This window comes from Topomyia yanbarensis, unplaced genomic scaffold (assembly GCF_030247195.1).
Source record: "Topomyia yanbarensis strain Yona2022 unplaced genomic scaffold, ASM3024719v1 HiC_scaffold_8, whole genome shotgun sequence".
NCBI classification, from domain to species: domain Eukaryota; kingdom Metazoa; phylum Arthropoda; class Insecta; order Diptera; family Culicidae; genus Topomyia; species Topomyia yanbarensis.
The window spans coordinates 303,434-326,809 of NW_026684046.1; the positions used below are offsets into that span (position 1 = coordinate 303,434).

General features: G+C 42.6%; 1 protein-coding gene across 1 annotated transcript in view; it reads right to left on the reverse strand.

The window, feature by feature from the left end:
- LOC131696156 (dynein axonemal heavy chain 5-like) overlaps positions 1-23,376 on the reverse strand; it is a 71,474-nt gene that overhangs the window by 41,522 nt on the left and 6,576 nt on the right. Inside the window, exons 3-8 of the mRNA XM_058984696.1 lie at positions 21,066-21,203; positions 20,099-20,397; positions 7,097-8,921; positions 6,915-7,034; positions 548-1,817; positions 11-492 (exon numbers count right to left, since the gene is read on the reverse strand). Coding sequence (XP_058840679.1) covers positions 11-492; positions 548-1,817; positions 6,915-7,034; positions 7,097-8,921; positions 20,099-20,397; positions 21,066-21,203 — 4,134 coding nt within the window. The remainder of the gene's footprint in view (positions 1-10; positions 493-547; positions 1,818-6,914; positions 7,035-7,096; positions 8,922-20,098; positions 20,398-21,065; positions 21,204-23,376) is intronic.

Here is a 23,376-nt window from a genome sequence, read left to right on the forward strand (position 1 = left end):
CAATACTCACTTGGAAGAGCAACAACTTGTCAGAAGCTTCACGCGGCGTCAGCCCCGTTTGCATCGGCCCGGATGCTCGGTACTCGGCAACATACTCGATCTTGTCCTGTTTGAACTTCTCCAGATTGGCTCGCAAGTCGCTTTGAAAATCTGGTTGCATCTCGAGCAGTTTGCAGTGTACCTCTTTGGCACGAGACTGCAGACGAACCCAAGTGTAGCGCAGATTATCAACCTGATCCATTTGTTCCCGATCAACTTGAATATCGTACTTGTGCATCATATTGAACGCATCCTCGATCGGTTCGATCTTCAGCTCCATGTCGACCTCCTGTTCACGGATTTTGCAAAGAGTATCCATTATCGTACGGACATCATCTAAATCACGAATTTGTCGATCTAGCTTGCGATCCATCTCATTGATCACTGCATAAACGTAGTCCATCTCGCGTTTGTATTTCTTCTTCATTGCTTGTCCTAGTTTATGAGTGCATGCTAAAAAATTCGACCACAATTAGTTTCCTAATAAAAACATGAAAACAATACTAACATTTAATTTCAATCGCTAATCCAAACTTCAATTTTTCTGTAGAAAGAGCAATACTTTGCCCGAAAAATTGCATATCCGGTTCCACCAACAAATTGGCATCCAAATCCACTAACCGACGCAGTGTACTCTCAAAATCCAAAAGTGAGTACTCCAATAACTGTCGAACGGTTTTATCATTCTTCCACAAAAAGTGATACGGCTTCCACTTGTCCACGAATTGATGCAACTCAGGTTTCATATTACGAATACAGCTCGATAGAAGCGATAATGTCTTAACCACTTCCTTATTGTCCATAACATAGCTGTAGAAACTTTTCGTCATGTGAACCATCTTGGGTTTCTCTTCTGACTGTAGTCGATACATCTTCCGACGACGCGACTTTTCATCCAACGTAGCTGCATTAGCCCGGGCCAATTTCGCTGCAGTAGCAGCAGAAGCAAGAGCGGCAGCCGAAGGTCTCTGTTTCTCTTCAACATCTTTACCAGTATTCCACTGGGCGACACCCTTCGATACACCGGTAATCTGTTTGCCAGCAATCGCCAACGCTTCCTGCAGCTCTTCAAGGTTCGGCCGAATCGTCACGTTCGGTATCATCAACAACGATTGCAGGATAAAAATTGGTTTTCTCGGAAAATCTTCACCTTCTACTTCGATGAACCGCCGCCTCAGACAGTCCAGCGAAGTTCGGGTGACTCGTATGAGGACATCGATTACTTTACGACTGTAATACCGCCGCATCTCCGAGACTGCGTTGAACACCATATCTTGCATCCCTTTGGGCAGTCCACCTCCATGGTGAGATAATAGTTGCAATGGATTTTCAAAGCACGACCAAAGAATACTCCAGTCCTGCTGCTGCCCATTGCCATCATCATTCCCCGCCTCTGGAGTTGGAGATGACTTCTCGGATGGTTTCTTGTCTTCATCTACGAAGAAGTCGTTTTCTGCACCAACCATACGCTTGAAAATTTGCGAAGCTCGATGTACCAGGTCGAGAACTTCCTCGACAGCTTCTTCCACCATTTGGCTTTTACGATTCAGCTCGTTCGCCGCTTGGCGGCAAGTTTCTTCGGTGGTCTCCAAAAACTCGTCCACAGCCCACATTTCGTCGTCGTTCGGTAAGGATTGCAGTTGAATATCCTGCATTGATGTGAGCACATGTAGAATACGGTTCGAGTAGATATCGTGAACTCGAGCCACTAGAACGTCGAATGTTTCGATGGCTTCCTTACAGTTGTCATAGAATTCCATCCATCTGGGGCTGGTCCACTGAAAGTTAACAACAATTTACGGAGAGTTTGAAACTATACATGCGTAAAGCAACGCTAGGAGTTGGAATGATGTTCCGAAAAGCACCACAGCAACTACAAATTGCCTAACCAAATATTTTTTGCGTGGGATGAGATCAGGTATATTTATAGCGGCTCTTACAGGTTCAATATTTTTGTCAATAGAAGAGAGCATTGAGAAAATGATCGAATATGAAATGGAAAAAAGTTGGATTGATGATGTACATTTAAAATGGTATTGACGTATCGTCAATACCGTGTATTGACAAAAGTATTGAACGTGTAAGGGCCGCTTATGAAACTTAATTTCGTATCCTGTAGAATTATCATCCGGTGTAAAACAAAATAACTTTGCACCCGTTTAATCTATTTTTTAAATTGGATACAGTATGCGCCATAAAAAGAATTAAAAGATTCACGTTCACTTTGGGTACTTTTCAATACTACGATTGTTGTATAAGAGCAAAATTAAAAAATCATTCAAATTAGCTTGCAATATACCTGCTACACTGAACATCAATTAATGAACCAACTTGGGTAGCGTAAATTGAATATGTTCGTAAAAAGTGCTCGTTATTTGGAATTTAAAACGTAAAACGTGGTCTTTATTAGGGATTTACTTAATAAATAAAGCAGGTTTACGGAAATGAATTGTCACACTCTCCCTTGTAGATAGGTATGTATTTCTAAACATTAGACCGGCAAAAATTTTGAACTTTTTTCGGAACACTGTTAATTCAAATGGCAATTGGCTCCCCAAACATTTTGCCAAATACGAGCTTTTTCCACTCGGATAGTTCCCCATGTTTAACTCAGTAGGGGACTGAGAGTTCCCCGACGGAGGAATTTCTCCCGACATCGATGCCAGTTTTCTTGAGCCATTTAGCTCCCAGCTTTATCGAGATTTACTCGGATATTATCCGGCGGTGAACTACCATACTCCGACAGTACCACTCCTTGTAGCGAAATTTCTCTCTTTTTATTAAGGACGAGAGTCAGAAGGAGACGTCTTGTGCTGCATCTTGCTCATCCGATGTTCGGAATGTACCTTTCCAATACGTTAGCCTCACAGCCTTCTCGCACACATAGTCGACAAGGCTGGAACCCACATTCTGTGCAGCACTACGCTTCACGCCTCACAGTTAGCACCGTTGAACGCAGGACTTGACTGAAGCTGAAACATCGTCGTCGATCATTACCACAGCGCAGTAGCGATTACTCCTTCTTTTTTTCTTCAATGCTTTCTCCGGGCTCGCGATGACCGTGTTGATGGCGTCCACTGTCGAGATCCCTTTCCGGAACTGCCTCTGCGATAGTCCATTCTCACTTTCAGCGTAGTACGTCAGCCTGTTGAGGACGATCCTTTCCAAAAGTTTACCAAGAGTATTTAGCAGGCATATAGGCCGATACGATTCTGGATCCCATGTTGGCTGCCCTGGTGTTGCAGGAATACCAGCCTCTGGATCTTGTAACTATCCGCTATTTCCAGGAATTTCTGCAGGACTATCCCAAACATGTCCGGAAACACCAGGATAGCGGTCTTCAGTGCCACGTTGGGGATACCATCCGTTCCGGGAGCTTTCCTCGTTTTCAGCCCTTTCGTCGCTATAAGGAGTTTGTAGTGGGAGACTGTCTTGTCACCAGCATTTCCACCGTCTGTATCGACCTACGGTATGGGTGACCACGCAGTTGGGTCGCGCTGCGGGAAAAGACCCCCACGAAAATTTTGAATTTGTCAGCACACATTGGCGTCGTTGGACCCTTGATCCTGGCTAACACAACACGGCAAATATTTCCCCAAGGATTAGCGTCTACTTCTCTGCACAGCTTCTTGTAGCAGGTGGACTTGATTAGCACTCGTTTAAAAGCGGCCCTGGCCGCCCAGAATGTTGCTACACACTCTTCTCTGACTGCCTCAGATCTTGCACTTGCACACTGAACGCGTATTCTAGCTTTTAGGTAAGCAGCCCGGAGGGTGCTGAGTCTTTCGATCCATTAGTACGCCGGACGCCGCTTCTCGGTTCTTTTTTTCGCTGCATTGTTACATCACAAGCTTTCCCTACTCTTTCTGACAGCTCATCGACATTCGGAATTGGAGTGAGGCTTTCAGCATGAAGTGCCTCCACCAGAAGGGTTTTGTCGAAGGCCTTTTTTCCACTTTCGCTCACCAGCCCTCACTCTTTGCGTTAGAATAAAATTCCGCTAAACAATGGTGTAGTGGATCGCTTAGTGGTCGCTATGTGTATACTGCTCACTGTGTCGCCAATTCATTTTATCCATCAGTGACGCACTGCAAAATGATGCGTCAATGATGGATTCTCGATCGTCTTTCCGGAATGTGCTAGTGGAACATTCGTTCCACTGCCTTACATCCAGCTTCGCTAGGGTTTCCAACAGGCTGTAACCTCTTGCGTTGATCAGCCTGGTACCCCACTCAACGGCCCAATTGTTAAAGTCTCCTCCTATAACAACCGGCGTTCGTCCGACTAACGAGTTGGTTAATGCGTCCAGCATCTGATTATATTGTTCTGGTGTCCATCGTGGGGGACCATAACAGCTACACACTAATACGCAGTGATCATGAAACCTCAGTGTGTGATTTTGTACCACGTCTTGGACAGGGAAACCGCCCATCACTTGAATTGCCGCCATCCACCATCCAGTTACTGTTATCAGGAGGAACACGATACAGTTCTGCAATAATTTCAGCGTCGCACTTCGTTTCCGTTGTCGACTGCCACAACAGTTTCCGTGCAATGTCGCAATGATTGAGATTAAGCTGGGTTATCTCCATCATTGTTGGCCTGCCTTCGCCATTTTATATACAGAGCACTTGAAACCGCTCATTGTGTGGTCGTTTCCATCCTCCGGTTTGCAGATCATGCACCTTGGTTACTTCGTGCAATCTCTAGCAACGCAGCCCTATCTTTCGCATCTTCTACACAGTGCAGACCTTTTCGGGCTCTTGCAGTTCCTCGACTGATGTCCGAGGTCCAAGCACCTAAAGCATCTGTTTGGTAACTCGTGTAGTCACTCTCAGCGAGAACACTGACTATCCGGTTTTTATCTTTCCGGTCTTCGCCAGCTTGTCGGCAGCGACCACCGGTACTCGAATCACCGCCGCTTGAATGCTTCCATACGATTTCCAAATCCGGATAGTCGCCGGAACATCTAGTTTGCACTGACGGGCGATGATTCGGAAAATCGGTAACTGTGTTCCTCCGTAATTCTTCTTTAACTGGATCGTCAGGTGCGCTTTGCCCAGTTTGCACTGTGCCTTCAGTGCACCCCACAGTTCATCTACCGTCGTTATTTCATCCAAGTCCTTGCACACAATCACTGTCTCCGTGCTTAAGGCTTCAACGTCTGCCTCTTCACCAAAACCCCCCAGCTCAGGACCTCTCTGATCTGCTTGAGAAGCACTGCATACGTCGTCACGTCATTATGTTTAACGAGCACGGTTTCTCTCTTTGACGCCTTCTGACGAACCGGAGGTTTTTCTTTCTTCTTTTGGTCCACTTTTCTCTCCTCCTTTCCATTTTGCCGTTTCCTTTGCTTCTTCTGCCTACCTATAAATAACCAGCTTTCTTCCTTCCGGTTACCGGTAACCGCTGCTGACTAGGCGCTGGAGGTAGGCAAAGTTATGGCCCACTGAGAGCAGTCCCACGAGTGAAAAAACAGGCGGAGAAATGCTTAAAGTTTTTGGGATATTCGCATTTGGCAGGGGCTTGCAAAGACCAGCATTGATCCGGGAGGTGTTCGAAATGCATAGAGACGGGTCATTTTGCGAAAAACTGCACGCAGACACGGAATTGCATGCTTTGAACAAAAGGAAACGACCATCAGACGACCCTAGCCATAAGAGGACGACTGTCATGGAGAAAATTCAAATTAATCTGAATCATTGTGACACCGCACAGCAACTATTGTGGCAGTCTACGAAAGAAACTATGTGTGACGTCACTTTGATCGCAGAGCCGGATCAGGTCCCATCTGATAACGGTAACTGGCTGGCGGATAGATCGGGAACGGCTGCGATACAAGTTATGGAGAGATTCTCCATTCAAGTAGTGGTAAAACGCTCATACGAAGGCTTCGTGATCGCCAAAATCAACGGCGTTTACGTGTGCAGCTATTACGCACCTCCAAGGTGAACAGTAGAGCAGTTCAGCCCAATGCTGGAAAAGTTATCCGAGCCGTGGATTGGTTGAAAGCCGTAGTCATTGATGGTGGTAGTGACTTCAATGCCTGGACAGGGTAGTGGCGCAGTAGAGTAACTAACACAAGAGGATGCATCCTGCAGGCAGCTCTTAGGAAGGTTTTTGGCACATTTCGGAGAAATGGGAGGGAATTTATCATCAACGTCAGTCTGCAGTCCTTCACTGGAGGTGAACATAGACTGGCGAATTTGCGAGAAATATATCCATAGCGATATCCCGGCGATTCGCTACTGTATTGGCCAACGGAACCCTGCTGAAGCATGACTGGCGAGCGAATGTGGAAGACGAATGCCTTCAACATAGACGTCTTCGTGGAGATAATTCAGCTTACTGGTGGAATGAGATGCTCAGTAAGCAACGTGCTGCCTGTTTCAAGCGGCGTTTCGGGAAACTGAGGCCGATTTAACCCTCCGGAAGTCGCGCAAATGGCTCACTGAACGAGCACCCGCTGGTGCCCCAAGACAATTTCGCTAGATTTTCAGAGCAGCGTGCACTCTGTGCACTAGCGCGACTGCCGGAAGGTTAAAAAGTAAGAACAAGCTTGGCAAGTCAGATTGCCAGAAGGAGCTGTGCCGAGAAATAGATGCCAATTCGTGGGAAGCGCGTACCGTGTCATGATGGCGAAGATATCGACACCAGCTGCAATGTCACCGCGCATGTTGAATAAATCCCAAATCTAGGTATTGGCGCTTAGGTTGAAACTAAAAATGAACTTCAAGTTCCAAAGAGAATCCGAAAAAAAACATTATGTTTGTCATTTTCCCCGTTCCTCGTATGCACCCTTTAAATCATTATTGGTACTGTTATGAAAATGATAGCATTATTTTATGGCGCATACCGTAGTTTAGAGTACTCACATTTATAGACTTCAGTCCCGGTTTCATCATCGCTGTCAGTCGCACCAGCTGCGGAAGCAGCAACGGTCGCACTTCCAGTTTAACCTTTTTAATAGTGTTCAAAAACATTTTAATGAGACTCTGAAAAGATAAGCGTATTGCATTTAGACTGCGTGACAAAATACACACCTATTGATATTTACATTTAGCGAGTCCTGAATCGTGTTAAAGTGATTCTGTTTGCAGAGCAGCGTAGCAGCGACGATCGGCAGGTCGATCTTCATCTTCGCCATGCATTTACTTTCGCGAATGAGCAGTGGGATGGTGGGGTGCAAATTAACCACTAATCTGTCACCCTGTAACGCTAAAATTGGCTGCACGAGACAGGCGTCCGCTACGCTGACATCCTGACTGAGCCAAATTTGCGTCATCTCCTGCTCGTATTCCGCTAAGATTATTTTGGCCGAGCTGTACCGGTTTTCGATGTCTTTGGTCGACGGTAGCGAGGCCAAAACAGGATGTGTCGTAACGGTGGTTACCAACTCATTGAGGTGGTATTCCAACGAACGACACCATTTGATACGTCCCGCAATTGGCGGGAAGTTTCGCGGCAATGGCGGATCATCCCGTTGTTTCCTGAAGAGCTTCAAAATACGATCAATCTCCTTCTCGCAATACTTGGATACTCGCTGATATTTTTCATCCATCGTACTGAGGGGAATCTTTTCGCTGACTTTCTCAAAGCGGACCAGGAAACGAATGCCCTGGGGTGTTTCCCAAACGCTGTCGAAGTTATGTTCAATCATAGATGCAATTGTCTCTTTCAAAGTATCGGTTTTCTGTAGAAAGATCTGGAAATCATTGTTGAAGTCCAGGTTGCGCTGATCCAAGTAATCATACTTTTTCATTATTATTTCAACACGAGCTTCATCGAACGTGTTAATTGCATCTTCCAGCGCTTCGCCAAGCAAGAGACCTTCCAAACGTCTCTCGAACAAATGGTTATAATCATCGATAAGGTTAAACATCGCAATTATTTTTGACAAACGATCACAAAATGTGTCAAATTTGCCAAATACGTAATTTTCTGAGAATGCAAAAGGAATTTGATCCGGTAGGAACGGTTGTGATTTAACAGCGTGATAGGTTTCCCTATAAATATGGTTCAACTTCAAACAATTGGTGAGTTTGGTGCGTACTAAGTCCCGATCCTGAGTCCAGATCGTTTCCTTGCCCCTACAGGTGATATAAGATTTGCAGGTTTCAATCATTTGATTAGTGATCTTCACCATCAACGTAGACGTGCGCTCAGAAGTGTTGTAGAATTGTGACACACTGTATATCAATCTAACGGTTTGCAGGAGGCTCACGATCGACTCCTTCATGTTGACAGGATCGTCCAAATAAAGAGAGTGACAACAAGCTTCCATCGCTTGAATGAATTTGGAATTATCGCGCGCTTCATTGTAGCAGAACGTAATCTTTTTATCGGTCTCTTTCCATTGCTTCAACACCTTTGAGCCAGACTGCGACAGGCAGTACAACGTCCACTGAACTTCACGCTCCTGCAGATGCGACAGCAGTTGGGAAAATTGTGCTCCTCGACGTTTCCAGTATTCCAGCTCATCCTGCGGTCCGCTGGAGTCATTTTCCCGTCTCAGCTGCTCACTCTCCATCAGAATCTTAGCGATCCCTTTGATCCAATTGTTGACCCGCTCCTCCAGTTCAGCACACGTAGACGCACTCTTGGACATCTCGCGAACCTCCGCCAGTGTGTCGACACGGCAGACGATTACCTTCCCATCATCAAACACGTTAAAATGATTGCAGACCTGCTCGCAGACGCGCAGGGCACTGCAGAATGAGCGCAATCCGGGTAATAGCTGCGATTTCACCAGATTACAACTCATCTCCTCATCTTCGGATTCGATGTTGGGATACGCCAGAGCCTGCATAAAAACATGCTCGACGATGCGCTCGATCGACGTCACCAGGCCCACTCGGTTCGCGTCGATGTAGCCGCAGTATCTGTAATGTTAAAGTTTGGACAAGTTAGAAAGATTAAATAAAATGTCAATGCAAGATTCGTCTTTAGGCTGCATCCGAACATGCCAACCATACGCGTAGCTTGCAATTTGCTTGCAAACAAAGACTTTTCTGCCGGATGTGAGTCCTAAAAAGTCAAAGAAGTGGCATTTTTCCAAGCACAATTGCAGTATTCCAGTCAGGGCACTGACTGAACATTACAAACACAATTATCACATGGGTACTATTGAGCGTGATTATAATTTCATGCGATCCTTGTGAGTCCGATTACGGATCAGTGCTGCCACAATTAAATCTGTACCGGGACTTGAAAAATCTTTTCTATCAGTACTCTTCTATAGAAAAATCTGTACCGGATTCTGTACCAAAACAATAACAAAATTCTTTAAAAAAAAAAACATTTTTCTTATACTTATTTTTCATTCGAAATTCTGATTCGGAATTGGTTGTTTTATTTGAACTGGAATTCCACAGGAAACCAGTCAGAATTCCGGATGAGTTTGACTGAGTAATGTCAATATCAGCTCCAGCTCAAATTCTCGCCGCCACTTTGTTTGCAACCTAATGCCGCTGACAGAACGGCGACCAGAAGCTGAGCATTAGTATCCATTAGGATGCGAGAAACCTGCTTGCAGCAAATCAAACGGAGCATGTCAAAGTATATGTAGGCACTCGGACTAGATCCGCTCGGCTTTCACTCTGAAAGGGAAAAAGGGATGATTTTGCTGGAAGCAGGTTTCTTGCATATCGCATTCTAATGTCAGCTTAAATTCAAGCTCAGTCAGTACCAGCTCCACTTCATCTTCTCGCTATCACTGATAGCGGTCTAACTTGACTTTTACCTGTTGTTTACTGGGATGCATCGCAGTGTTTCAATTTATTTTACTTTGATCTCATATAAAAATATCTGTACCAATCTGTACTTTTTTACAAAAATCTGTAATCCGTACCGCACAGAATCTGTACCAAAAGCACTTCCAAAATCTGTACCTTTCCAGATAAATCTGTACTTTTGGCATCACTGACGGAATCTCATATCATTTAATATGTAACTGCCATGTAGTAATGCAATGTTGTATCCGGATTTTTAGCTCTCTATACATATATGAACCCTTGTACAGGGAGCTAAAACTCAAGGATATCTTATTGTTGCTAGCTTCATGTGGTAGCCCGCATAAATCTGTACCATATGCCAACCATTGCATTAAACGTCTCAAAACCGTTTTCAATATGGTTCGTTCAACAATAGATTAACCATTGCCTGGTATAATATCGAACATAACCAGTGTCGTTTTCCCAGACTCGACCATACAAACAACGGGTTGTTAAGAGCGTTCACCATATCAAAATGTTCTGTTTTTCATTTACGTTTTGACAACATACCATTCAAGAACCATACAGAATATGGTGACATGAATATATTAGATCTAGCGATGCATAAAATATTTGGTGGAGAAAAAAGAACTCTAACCCCTAACATTTCAATTCTATCGATTGATGAAATTTTATTTTGTTACACGTCATCGTCTGAAGAAAGCTTCGTTGATACTAAGTGGACTAATGCTTTATCCAATTGAGCTATCTTCGTATTATTGAAACGAGGATTTTTGACCATCTTAAACTACAGATTTATGGAGCAGGGTAAACAGATATACGAATAACAAAGCCCACCAGAGCAATATTAACCTCTGGCGCCAAAGGACAATGTAGTAAACAAATCTCCAATATAGGATACACGGAAGGTATTGGAAATGGTAACTAAAATGGTTATGGTAGTATAACAGTTCAATTATAATGGTGAAATATATCAGTAGTATTCCCAATATGGTGAGCATTGTACGAATAGTTTGGAAATGGTTCCGAAGATTTCTGGAATGGTATTTATTTAGACGGGAGAGAGCTATATCGGTAGGGTTACTTATTCCTTCGGGAGTGAAGAATCCATGCTTTTAACTGTTTTCTGCTGTGATTGTATTGTGTTACCTTTTTCTATTTCCCTACCTTTTCCTTTTATCTCCCTTGCTATTTCCATCAGGAGAGAGATAACATGGTAAGGCACAAATTTCCGAATAACATGGGGAACATGCCAATCGACTCATTATCTTTTAATTCCCAATTCCTGAAATACCATTTCAAATCATAACCAAGACATTTTAAACTATAATTCAACAAAAACAATTATTTCGTGTCATTACGACGTTTTAATAAGTATTTTCTTTCTCCATCAAATATACAATAGGATTTCCAAATACACATAAAACTTCCTGTTACTTTCTTTTTGACATCAGCGACAGCGCCGACTTCGACTTCAACGCATCCGTTGATTACTAAAAAGTATGACTACATTTGAATGGCTGGCGTCCAAAAGGGGCCAACCCACACTCTGCATTTTTTATAGAAAATGGAATAAAAATTTTACATGTTAAATGCGCATCTCTGGTGTATTGGGCTTGCAGAGAGTAGGCTTTGCACTTGTGACGAGGGCTGTAATGGAAGCTGCCATTTATACAGCTTTATCTGTAATATATAGTTGGTTGTGTATGCGACTGTTGGATATTTATGAATAAGGTTTTTCGGCATGCAGTCTTTAAAATACTGTGGATAGATTTTTATTTTCTCTTCTACGTTTCGACAATGTATTTTTGTCTTCCTCAGGGATTGCTTCAATGATCGTTTTTAAGTTTTTTTAGAAATGCTTGTTAATTTTTTGTCTACTCCCAATGTTTTCTGTCTGTTTGTCTGTGAAATTTTTATGAAAATAACTAAATGTTCTATTTGTTTGTCTCTGTTGCACATTAAGTTGCTGTAATTGATGTTATTTATAAATTCTGTTTACTTTGCTAGAATTAGCACACTGCATAGCGAACTCACCACGACGAAAATAATAGACCACACTTTCAAATCGTCTACGCTACCAATCCTAGAGATGTGCCAAACAAATAGAACACTTAGTAATTTTCACAAAAAGTTCACGGACAAACCTCGAAATATTTTGAAGAAATTTGAAAAAATTGAATAAGTTCAACAAATATATGCCTAATATTTTAAAAGGATTTTTCAAAGTTTCAAAATTTATCTTGTGAGAATATTTCCTTGTAGTGTAAATTGGTGACAGATCTCGAGACCTACCGATCGGCTCGATGTGGAGGCTAGGTCTACCACCATGGACTACAACGAGTAAATCGCGACGAAGCTGGGAGCTTAATAGCTTCTAGTATCGTAACAAAACTGGAAGCTTATTGGTTCACGAAACGGACATCGGTACCGAGAGAAATTCCGCCACATTCTGTAGTCCTTGAATGACGGCGAACATGGACTGGAGAGTTGCGAGAAGTATCCCCATAGCGACCACCAGGCGATTCGCTGCCGCATCGACCAATGGAACCCTGCTGCAGCACGGAGAAGGACGACCGGCAAGCTAAAGTGGAAGACGAAAATCTTCAAAAAAAAAATCCTTTTGTTGAGTCACTTCGGCGAACAGCGGAATCAAGTACGTTGATGCGGCTGATCTAACAAAGAAAGATTGCGACGACTTGTGATGTTACAATGCCACGAAAACTGGAGCCATGCTGCAGACGGCGTGTAGCTTACTATATGAGTTGCTCAGCACGCTACATGCTACTTGTCTTAGAGCCAGAAGGCAGGCTCAGAGAGCACGATCGGAGAGTGAGCGAGGACCGCAAGCAACGTTTCGAGAAGCTAGGGACGCTTTAAAAAGCTTAGCAAGCCAGTTTGCCATAAGTAGCTGTGCTGTGAAGTAGACGCCAATCCCTGGGAAATGCGTACTGAGCCATTTATTTATTTGTTTATTTATCGCACACATCAACAGGCCGTACTCGGCCCCAATGATGGAAACTTAAACTAATTACATCTAAAAAACTCCAGGAATCGATTTCTTAATGATATCCGAGACAAATGAAAGTCGATCTGGTGCGACACACGATTGAAGAGGCGTTGTAGTCCCGTGATAGCGGCCTTAGCTGTTTGAATAGTTCGTCGAAACGGCACTCTCAGAAGAACGTTTCCGCGTAACGTTCTGGACCTTGCTTGGATGTTAACTCGCTCTAGTAAATCTGGAGAATCGATGCGTCCTGACAGAAGATCAGAGATGAATAAGGCTCTTGCAGTTTCTCTACGACGCTGGAGAGTATCGAGCTGGATGAGTTGACACCGACTCTCGTAGCTTGGTAGACGAACAGGATCGCGCCAAGGCAGGCGTCGAAGAGCATACCGTATAAATTTTCGTTGAACGCCTTCAATTCGATGGCTGCTGTTCATGTAATTCGGGTTCCAGACCGCCGAACAATACTCCAGCGTGGAGCGCACTAAAGAGCAGTATAGGCTTTTGAGACAATAAATGTCTACAAAGGATTTAGCCGTGCGGAAAATGAAGCCCAGGCTTTGCGATGCTTTACCAACAACATACGAAATGTGATTCTTAAATGTAAGTTTCGAATCTAACAGCACTCCAAGATCCTTAACGCAGACAAGTTATATTCAAACTCAATGGGATCTTTTTTCTGGAGAACGATATCACAGAACATTTCGCCGGATTCAGAATCATTCGGTTGTTTTCACACCATCTGCTGAAAGTGTCGAATTGCTGCTGCAAATATTGTGCGTCCGTTCGGATCCTAATTCTGTTGAAAATTTTTAGATCATCTGCATACGACAACCGTGGTTCTTTCAGCTGATAGTTTACATCGTTGAAATAGAGAGTGAATATAAATGGTCCGAGATGACTTCCTTGCGGAATACCAGACGTTGCGGAGAACAGTTTGGAGTATGCATCACCTATGTTCACACTGAGTTGACGGCCAACAAGATAGGATTGAAACCATCGCAGGAGTGATCCACTGAAGCCAAGTTTTTCCAATTTAGCGACTGCGATATCGTGATTGATTTTGTCGAAAGCTGTAGATAAGTCAGTATATATAACATCAGTTTGTTGATTCGTACCGAACCCTTCGGACACAAAAGAGGTTAGAGATAGTAGATTCGTCGACGTCGATCGATTCGGCATGAATCCGTGTTGGTCTTTAGAAATAAATTCCTTACAGTGAAAAAACACTGACTCCACCACGACTAACTCAAAGAGCTTGGAAATGGCAGAGAGCGCAAAAATTCCTCGATAATTGTCAATGTTTCTCTTATCACCTTTTTTGTGGACAGGAAAGATGAAAGCTGCTTTCCACAATTGAGGAAAAATCGCGGTTGTCAGTGACATTTTGAATAGTTGACAGAGTGGTTCCGCCAAACCAGATATACACGTTTTTAAAAACACAGCAGGGACACCATCTGGCCCAGGAGATGACGATGCTTTAAGCTTGGATGCTGCTGATACAATATCCGAGTGGTCAAAACGAATCTCACTCACTGACCGTTCGAGTTGGGCCACGCCGCTAGCTGCAACGTCAATCTGCTGCGAGGACAGAGTCTCACTGACGAACACACTCGCAAATTTAGAGGCGAACAATTTGCATATGGCTTGTGAATCATGCCCAACTTCACCATTCAAAAACATTGTAGAAGGTAAGCCGGTTTCTTTCCGCTGCTCATTGACGTATCTCCAAAACGATTTAGGATTCGACTTAAGCTTACGTTGCATTTTTCGTTGATAGTTTGAAAAACAAAAACTTCAGTTTTTTAAAATCGTTATTGAGCCTTACATAATAAGCTCTCAGTGACAAGGTACGGCGTTTGGTAAACTTTCGTAATGCTGCTCTTTTCGCAGTTTTTAGCCGACGTAGCTCGGCTGTCTGCCAGGGGGGTTGATCACTTCGTTGATTACACTTTGGGACATGACGATCGATAAGGTAGCTCATTATATGGCAGAACGTTCAGCGGCGGAGTTCACATCATCCTTGCTTAGCACAGAATCCCAGTTAATACTTTGTAAAATATTCAAAATGCTGCTATAGTCGGCCCGCTTATAATTGTAACACACGGTGGGAGCGTGGCTCGAAAACTTCATAGGCGGTACGTCCTGGAGTGTAAGATGTAGAGGCGGATGGTGGCGAACATACTTTACTAGCGGGGTGAGGGCGGTGGAAATATGAGGCGATTGATCTCTGGCATTAACGAAGCATAGATCTGAAATCCGGTCGTTCTCGTTCGTGGTGCTCTTGATCTGCTGAAGTGTAGCCGTGCTATAGCCATCCAGAAGAGTAATGCTGCCAGGATGAAAAACAGATTCGTCTAGGTCGGGTTGTAGAAATCCGTTATGAACGGAACGCCACTTTATTGTAGAAAGGTTGAAATCGCCGAGAATCATGATTTCGTCAGTGAGTTGCGCCATCGCGGAAACAGAAGTCAATGATTCAGAATGAGAATCAACTAGTGCAGAGTCGCGAATTTTATCGGAAGGGAAATAAAGCACACACACATATATATATATATATATATATATATATATATATATATATATATATATATATATATATATATATATATATATATATATATATATATATATATATATATATATATATATATATATATATATATATATATATATATATATATATATATATATATATATATATATATATATATATATATATATATATATATATATATATATATATATATATATATATATATATATATATATATATATATATATATATATATATATATATATATAATGTTCGATTGCCCAATTTTATCGCTGCCCATACTTGTTCGATGCTGCTCCAAGCGTCAATTGTTATATGTTGAACTTTTAATTCACGACGCACAGCGAGCAAAACACCGCCACCGGAGGATTTGTTGCTATTGAGAGGGCTACGATCACATCTGAGAACCTCGTAGTCAGAAGAAATCACCTGGCTGGAAAGAGTCTGCTCATTTAGCCATGTTTCTGTCAATGCGATGATGTCGTAACAGCAGTCCGAGGTAGCTAGGCGATAGGTATTTGCACAGGAATTCATGCCTCCCACATTTTGATAGTATAAGTGGATGGGCGACGATTTTAGGCACGGAAGGCTGACCGGCACTCCTCGATTCATTCGTCTGGAATGTACACCGGGGCAACTGGAATGAGTGCTAACAGCTGAAGGCGCGGGTGAAAGAACGAAGATCGCGTTCCCCGTCGACAACAGCTGAAATATGCCCGGGTAAGCTAAAGATAATCGTTGAGAGTCTCTTCCCGAAGCACGATCCAACTACCTGGTCACCGACACCGTACGGCAAGGAGCAAACACAACCGAGTGGCAGGCGACTAACGACGAGCTCAAAGAAGCGTCGAAGCGACTAAAATCAAAGAAAGCCCCCGGTTCGGACGGAATAACAAACGTGGCGCTGAAAGCTGCGATCCTGGCATATCCGGACATGTTCAGGATGCTACTGTAGAAGTGTTTAAATGATAGAAATTTCCCCGAACTGTGGAAAGTACAGAGGCTGGTGTTGTTGCCAAAGTCAGGGAAGTCACCGGACAATCCAACCGCGTACAGCCCAATGCCGCTGGGCTATACAGAAGAATGATCCAGATCCTGAAGAGCTACTTCCAGAGTAGAGTACTGCTGAACGAGACGAACGAAGGGCAGAAGTCAATGTGAGTCGCAGCGGGCGTTCCACAGGGCTCCATTCTTGGTCCAACTCTATGGAACGGGATGTAAGAAATGATTCTATTCTATTCTAACCCTTACACAGCCAGTATTGAAAAGCATCTTGGAAAACACCACAGTTAGTCTGAAATGTTTTTCTTGTCACCATTAATATTTGAAGCATATTTTCATGTGTCGCAAATATTAAAACGGCCAGGCCTACTGTGCAGAGTTGGGTTTGAAGATGTTTCAAAATTAGACGGCAATTGAATTATTCATTTAGTGAATAATTTAATTAACGAATTGTTTTGAATCTTAAAGGAGGAAGAAACCAGGACAACCGTACAACCGTTTCAGTTTAAAGGGGATATAATAAATCGTTGGGAGTGACTTGGCTAAGAAGGTTAATGTCACTCCTTTGGTCCTTTGGGATGGGACAGAGGTATTTCCACCTTGCCCTGGCTAATAAGCCTAGGTTAAAGCGCCTTCACTCGCTCTTAAACTTATAGTGCCGTGTCAGATAATAATTTTAACGGTAACTACATAATTTCGAAGAGTTAGGAAGCAAGTGGAGACATTATTATCTTTTGACTAGAGACAGGCGATTTATGTATCCTAATCCATGTCATAGTTCGTATAATGCTATGGAACGGGATGTAAGAAATGAAAAGAAAATTATGCATTTCGCGGACGTGTCACTAACGGTGATGAGTGAGACACTTGGAAAAGTGAGGGAGACACTAGACGCGATCGAGAGGTGGATGAACGGGTCAAGCTGCAAATAGCTCACAAGAAGACGGAAGTGTTGCTGCAAAGCGGTTTAGCGGATACAGATCACAGTCGAGCGCGTCTCGACAGAGCACGTGATTGCATCGAAGCGTGCACTGAAGCAATTGGGAGTGATAATCGACGACCGGTTAAGACTTTAACAACCACGTTGATTTCACCTGCGAAAAGTCGGTCTGCTATCTAGTGTTTTTTCATCGATACCGCGATATGGAGTTCCAACCTGTGGTACGGTGCTGAAAATCAAGTGGAACCTCGAAAAGCTGAACAGGATGTTCCGGCTGGAGGTCGTACGATTGCGTATCTTCGGAGGCAGTATACGTTATCGCCGAGATGATCCCCATCTGCATCACCCTGGCGGAAAATGAAATGCTACAATCAATGAAATGTAAGAAACGCGAGGAAGATGCTGAGAATCAATTCGATGGTGACGTGGCATCAAGAATGGAACAATACGGAGAAAGAAAAGTGGACCTACCGGGTCATCCCAAACCTGTCGATGTGAGTCAATAGAAAGCACGGAGAGATGACCTTCCACCTGAAACAGCTCCTGTCGGGCCACGGCTGCTTCAGGAAGTATCTTCATCGGTTCGTGTACGCAACGTAATCAATGTGCCCGCAGTGTGAGAACGTCGAGAAGACACCGGAGCATGTGGTCTTCGAATGCCCGAGGTTTGAAGCGACGTGCAGAGAGCGGATAATGTAGCCTACAGATTGACAGGCAATGTAAAAACGTTGAACGCAGTCAATAGAGTTATTATGTAGATCATGACCGTCTTACAGTGGAAACGGCGTTATGAACGTCGAGCAACGGTTTTGGGAGAGCAATCACCGCCAGGGAACTCTCAGTAGGAATAAGCTAGATCCACCGCCGAGGACTAGTCGTGTAGACTGCAACAGAGAACTGAGTAGGGGACCGCATAAAAAACCGGCCAATCGAAACGAAGCTTGTAAGCACGTGAAAAAATAAGTAAAATCCCATGTAAACTTTAAACAGTGGGCGCAAAAATATAGTTTCACCGATCGAGCTAAGAATTTGCACAGTTGTTCTAGGACCCAAATGGTACCTAAAAAGTTGCTCGTAGTTGGAATCTAATTTTTATCCCACCCTACTGTACATCTCGGGTGACTTAGAATATTTTCGATGCTGTAAACATTATGTTGATATCGGTAAAACATCATGCTTGAAGTATCGATAGCAAATAATCGAGTATCGGGAACAAGAGCATCGATTTCGTACTAGTATTGAAAGCATTTTTTTTACATTTTAACGTCATTCAATTAGCTAGAGATTACTGGGTAGGGAAAGTTATGAAAATTAGAGCCATAGTACTCAAGTGAGAGCAAGGATGTGAAGTAAACAGGAAAACTAGAGGTGACAGGGTCATTAGAACAGGCTTAATATCGTGCGGCCTTAATCTTTGTCTTCTGTTAATGAGGGTCGAGCTTAGGCAGTATAACTACGAATCACCCGAGTTCACTAACATGTGTCCTGGTAATGATAGACGTGTCCATCTTTACCGTGACAACCAAAATTAAGCCACGCAAAATCACCACTAAAAGTATCGTAGCGTCCCTAAGTGTTTCCGTTTTGTGTCTTAGTTAAGAGCTACGGTTCTGAAGCGATAAAGACAAAACGCATACCTCTACACTTATTTTGTAATTAAAACAATGACTGGAAAAGCACGAAAGTGACATTCTGCAGATTATTTCGCAGAACGTCAATTGCCGCCAACGTAATCATGTAGGTACCTGTATAGAAAGTCCATCCGATCACGCCAACCCACGTCATGTTACGGTGAGTACTCGATAGGGGCGAACAAATTAATTTAATGCCCTTCCATTTCATTCTTCATTTAACACATTTTCATATTTTTATTACAACCAAGTCGAACGTCTTCTTTCGTCCACCTCTTCCTCTAATGGTCCGCGTTCCGGATCAAGTGGTATTGCAATTATTTTATTTGATTCAAATTAAACTTAACAACCTGCTACACAGCAAACCGTCCTCAGTTTAACTTCACAGAACACCGACTTGAATAACCAGGACAGCGGTAATCACTTGATGTTAAATCTTAGTTTTCATAGAGAAACTAGCATTGCAAATAAAATTAAATATTATATAAAACATTGCGCTTATTTAATGTTTGTTTATTTAATTATTGCGACATCCAATTGTCTCTGAGATGAAGTCTGACCACTGTCACTAAACCGCTGCCTATCAGCCCAATATAAATCGCTTTCAGATGGGACAGCACTAAAGGAACCCCATGAGGCAAACCATCACTCCCTGTGAAGCTTTTTCTCGCTATATAGCTGGGAGGGAGCCAGAGCTGATATCATAATAAAAGACACCAACAGGGACCGCCAGCTGAGGCAAGTAGGAACGCAAGTTCACGCACCATCGCTTCGCTATTAAACCGAAACGCTGAAGGTGGTACAAGAAAAACTAATTTTTATGCAAATCTATTTGCTTCTATCGCGCATTTCCCTGGATGCCAATCTCGCGAGAAAGGATTAAATTATGGAACGTAATGCTTGCACGTACGAACAACAACACTCACCGGTTGTCAGCGCCAATGACTCCCACTTTGTTTCGGCGATAATTGTCGTTATTTTTAATTGTTACCCTCGTGATTGAATTTTGTATCTTTATTATCTAGCTATAATTGTGCTAACGATCAGATAGATAATGATCCAAGCTGGAAATGAAACTAACAATTTTCCATATAAATATAATTTGTTCAAAAATACAATTATCGAAATCACAAATCTAAAAATAATACGATATGCCAAAAACTACCGCTAAATATATTCTAAACTTACAGATCTTTATGAAATCCTTCCTCTGGTAACTGCTTCTGAATATTGATGCGAAACATGTAGATACAAATGCCGGTGAACGCGCAACTCCAGCCATCGGTGATGAAAAGCTTGTGTGGCCTCTGTACCGCCCCACCCATTGCACTCTGGGGCGTTTTGGAGGAACTGGAAGCTCCTGCCCTGGACGGTCCCGGTTTGTTTATGTCACGCTCGACTGGCATGTCCACCTCGTCCACTTCCTGATAAAACCACATCAGCTTGTTGCGCATGTTCGGCAGAAAGAGCTGATTTATCTCGTCCAACTGTGGTTGGTGATTTTAAGAAAAAAGTATAAATTAATACAAGAAACACAGTTGAGATTTATGGAGAACCACAATTGATATGCATGGACAGTGTCATCCCAGTCCCAGAGTTCAATTCGACCGGTGTTGCGGGTACGAACAGCATTGCAGGCAGCACGTATATGGCACCCCTATCCCATTTGTATTGAACTGACATAAGTCAACATCTCAGCGGGCACACAAATTATGGGCCCCACTGACAGTTCAAATTGTTCTGCTCGTTTTGCTCGAAGCTCGACCTTCACTATTCAGACACGGCACGACATGCCTCAATCATCAGATGTTTGTTAAAAAGTTTACGTATTGCACCGCCAATAAATGAAAAGTGTTGTTTTGGACATGTCGGTGAATAACAAAAACTTCATCATGATTCACCAACAAATTAAACGAACTCGAGTATCACGAAATTGTGTCGAATTAAATTGATTCTGTTTATTGTGGATCGACCCTAACGCGACGTTTTAGATGTTGGCATAGAAATCATGGCGGCGTGGCAGATACCTGGCAGGCAGCAACTAATTTTTAAATTTGATCTTATGAATCGTTTTGACAACTGTTTCATTTTGCTTCACTACTTCAAAGGGCTACTATGTTTATTCAAACCTTCATTTAACTATGCATATACTGACCATATTTCCCTCGAAGATGTGATCCATGATCTGATGGCGCGGCAATCCAGTGGCATCCATCAACAGCTGAAAAGTAAACTCCAGCCGAGGATCCATTTCGCCGCGACGCGCCTTCCGCTCGCATTCCTCCCGGCGACGCTGCGTGTCAGGTGATTCGGCCATGACGCGAACGACAGCGAGATTCGTGTTTCAGATTGTTCGGTACGCAAAAGAGTCGCAGGACGGAATCAAAAAATGATTTTTCGTTTGGGACGCGTTTTTTTGTCAAGTGTATCAAAAAGGTGCAGTATTGTTCGCACGAGATATGCAAAAAGAGAGGGTAAGAGTTCAAAATAACATTACCCACACTGACTGTGCGTGGTTCAATGTTTGTAGTGGGTACTTTTGGGGTATTCTTATGTTTGCGATGTACAATACACTAAATGCACTTCTAGTTCGAGTTTATATGTTCAGTTTATAAAAAAAACTACGTTCAGCGATTCACATGCGCTCTTAGAATGATTTTGTTCACTGTTAGCTAGAATAAATAATGTGAAGTAGAAAACGCAATGCAAAAATATGTACAGTCAATGTAAAAACATGCAAAAAACAAATGTCAAATCGGAACATTGTCGGCTATATGTTTCTAAAAGGAGCACTCTGTAAAAGAAAGGAATAAATTGCACAAGGTATCAGAATAGAACAATTCTACGAGCATGCTGGTATACTGTTGGTTCATTATATAATACATAAAAACTTCAAATCCTTACTATATTTTTGTCAAAATTTCATTCTCTTTGTGGTGTTAATTTGTATTGGAGGGGATGAAGGTTATTAATATGAAGCAGTGTCGTGGAAAACTTTTTTCGTTTAGGGGAGTGTACCAGAAACAATGAAACAAAAGATATGACTTGGTTTTGCAGAAATAAAAAACCTGTAATTTAAATGGAGATATCTGTATATGCACAGGTTTCATGTAACAAAGTCCAGAAAAAAATATTAAAAGAATCGGCATTTTGTACTAGACTTTACACAAAATCGGAGCTTACAGACTTACATAAAAATCAGAGCTTAACGTTACAAGAAGTTGACGGGAATGAAAATATCATCGTCTCCTAAAATCCATCCAACAGATGCAAATGAGATCCGCATTAGTAGAATGAAGCAGTATAGGTAAGCACAAGTCGCAACAGTAAAGTTCATGTTATTTGTCCGATTTTTTTATCCACAATGTGCACTTAGAAGAGTTCGTAGATTTGTGACAGGAGTGCAAATTTGAAACCATGGTACATGTAATCATATCTTACCCTTAGAGAAACTGTGATAATTGGAGTGGAGACAGCAGTACCGTCTGTACGCATGTGCACTTTGGGTGAGGGCCATGGGGCCTCGAGATTTCAGGAGCCCGAACATAGCATGAATACACGCAGACAATGTATATTGGATTCCAAAATAATTCGCTTTGAAATCAAAAATATATATTTTTGAATCAGGGCCTTATTACAATTTTTTTAGATTCAAATATATTTGTTATTATTTTCCAAAAAAATGTTTGTTGTTTCTACTAACAAGCCTTCGTAGGATTCTGTGTAGATTCAATAATAATTTTGTTTGAATCTATCATATCTTTTTGCCTTTCTCATATAGAAAGGTTATGCAATCACTCTGAAAAACGCCAACCTAATCCCGGCCCGGAGGGCCGAGTGTCATATCCCATTCGACTCAGTTCGTCGAGATCGGAAAAAGTCTGTATGTGTGTGAATGTGTGTATGTATGTGTGTATGTGTGTGTATGTGTGTGTATGTGTGTATGTGTGTGTATGTGTGTGTGTATGTATGTGCGTATGTGTCAAATAATGTCACTCATTTTTCTCAGAGATGGCTGGACCGATTTGCCCAAACTTAGTCTCAAATGAAAGGTGCAACCTTCCCATCGGCTGCTATTGAATTTTGGATCGATCGGAATTCTAGTTCCGGAATTACGGGTTTCAGAGTGCGGCCACACAGAAATTTCTCATATAAACTATAGGAAAAATTAAAAATAGAATTTTTATTTTTGATGCTAAATGTGTTCAAGGTGCATGAAACGTCGAGATTTGATGCAAACTCGAAAAAAAATTTGACGACGATTCACTTTTTTGGATTTTGGCGCATTTTTGCCTTTCTCATATAGAAAGGTTATGCAATCACTCTGAAAAACGTCAACCTAATCCCGGAGGGCCAATTTTTTTTTCGACTCGCATAAGGTTTCTGGATTTTAACAGGGGCGTAGTTGATGGTTTACGGAGAGGGGTTACACCCCCCCTCTACTGTTCACTCCCCTCCTTTAAAAA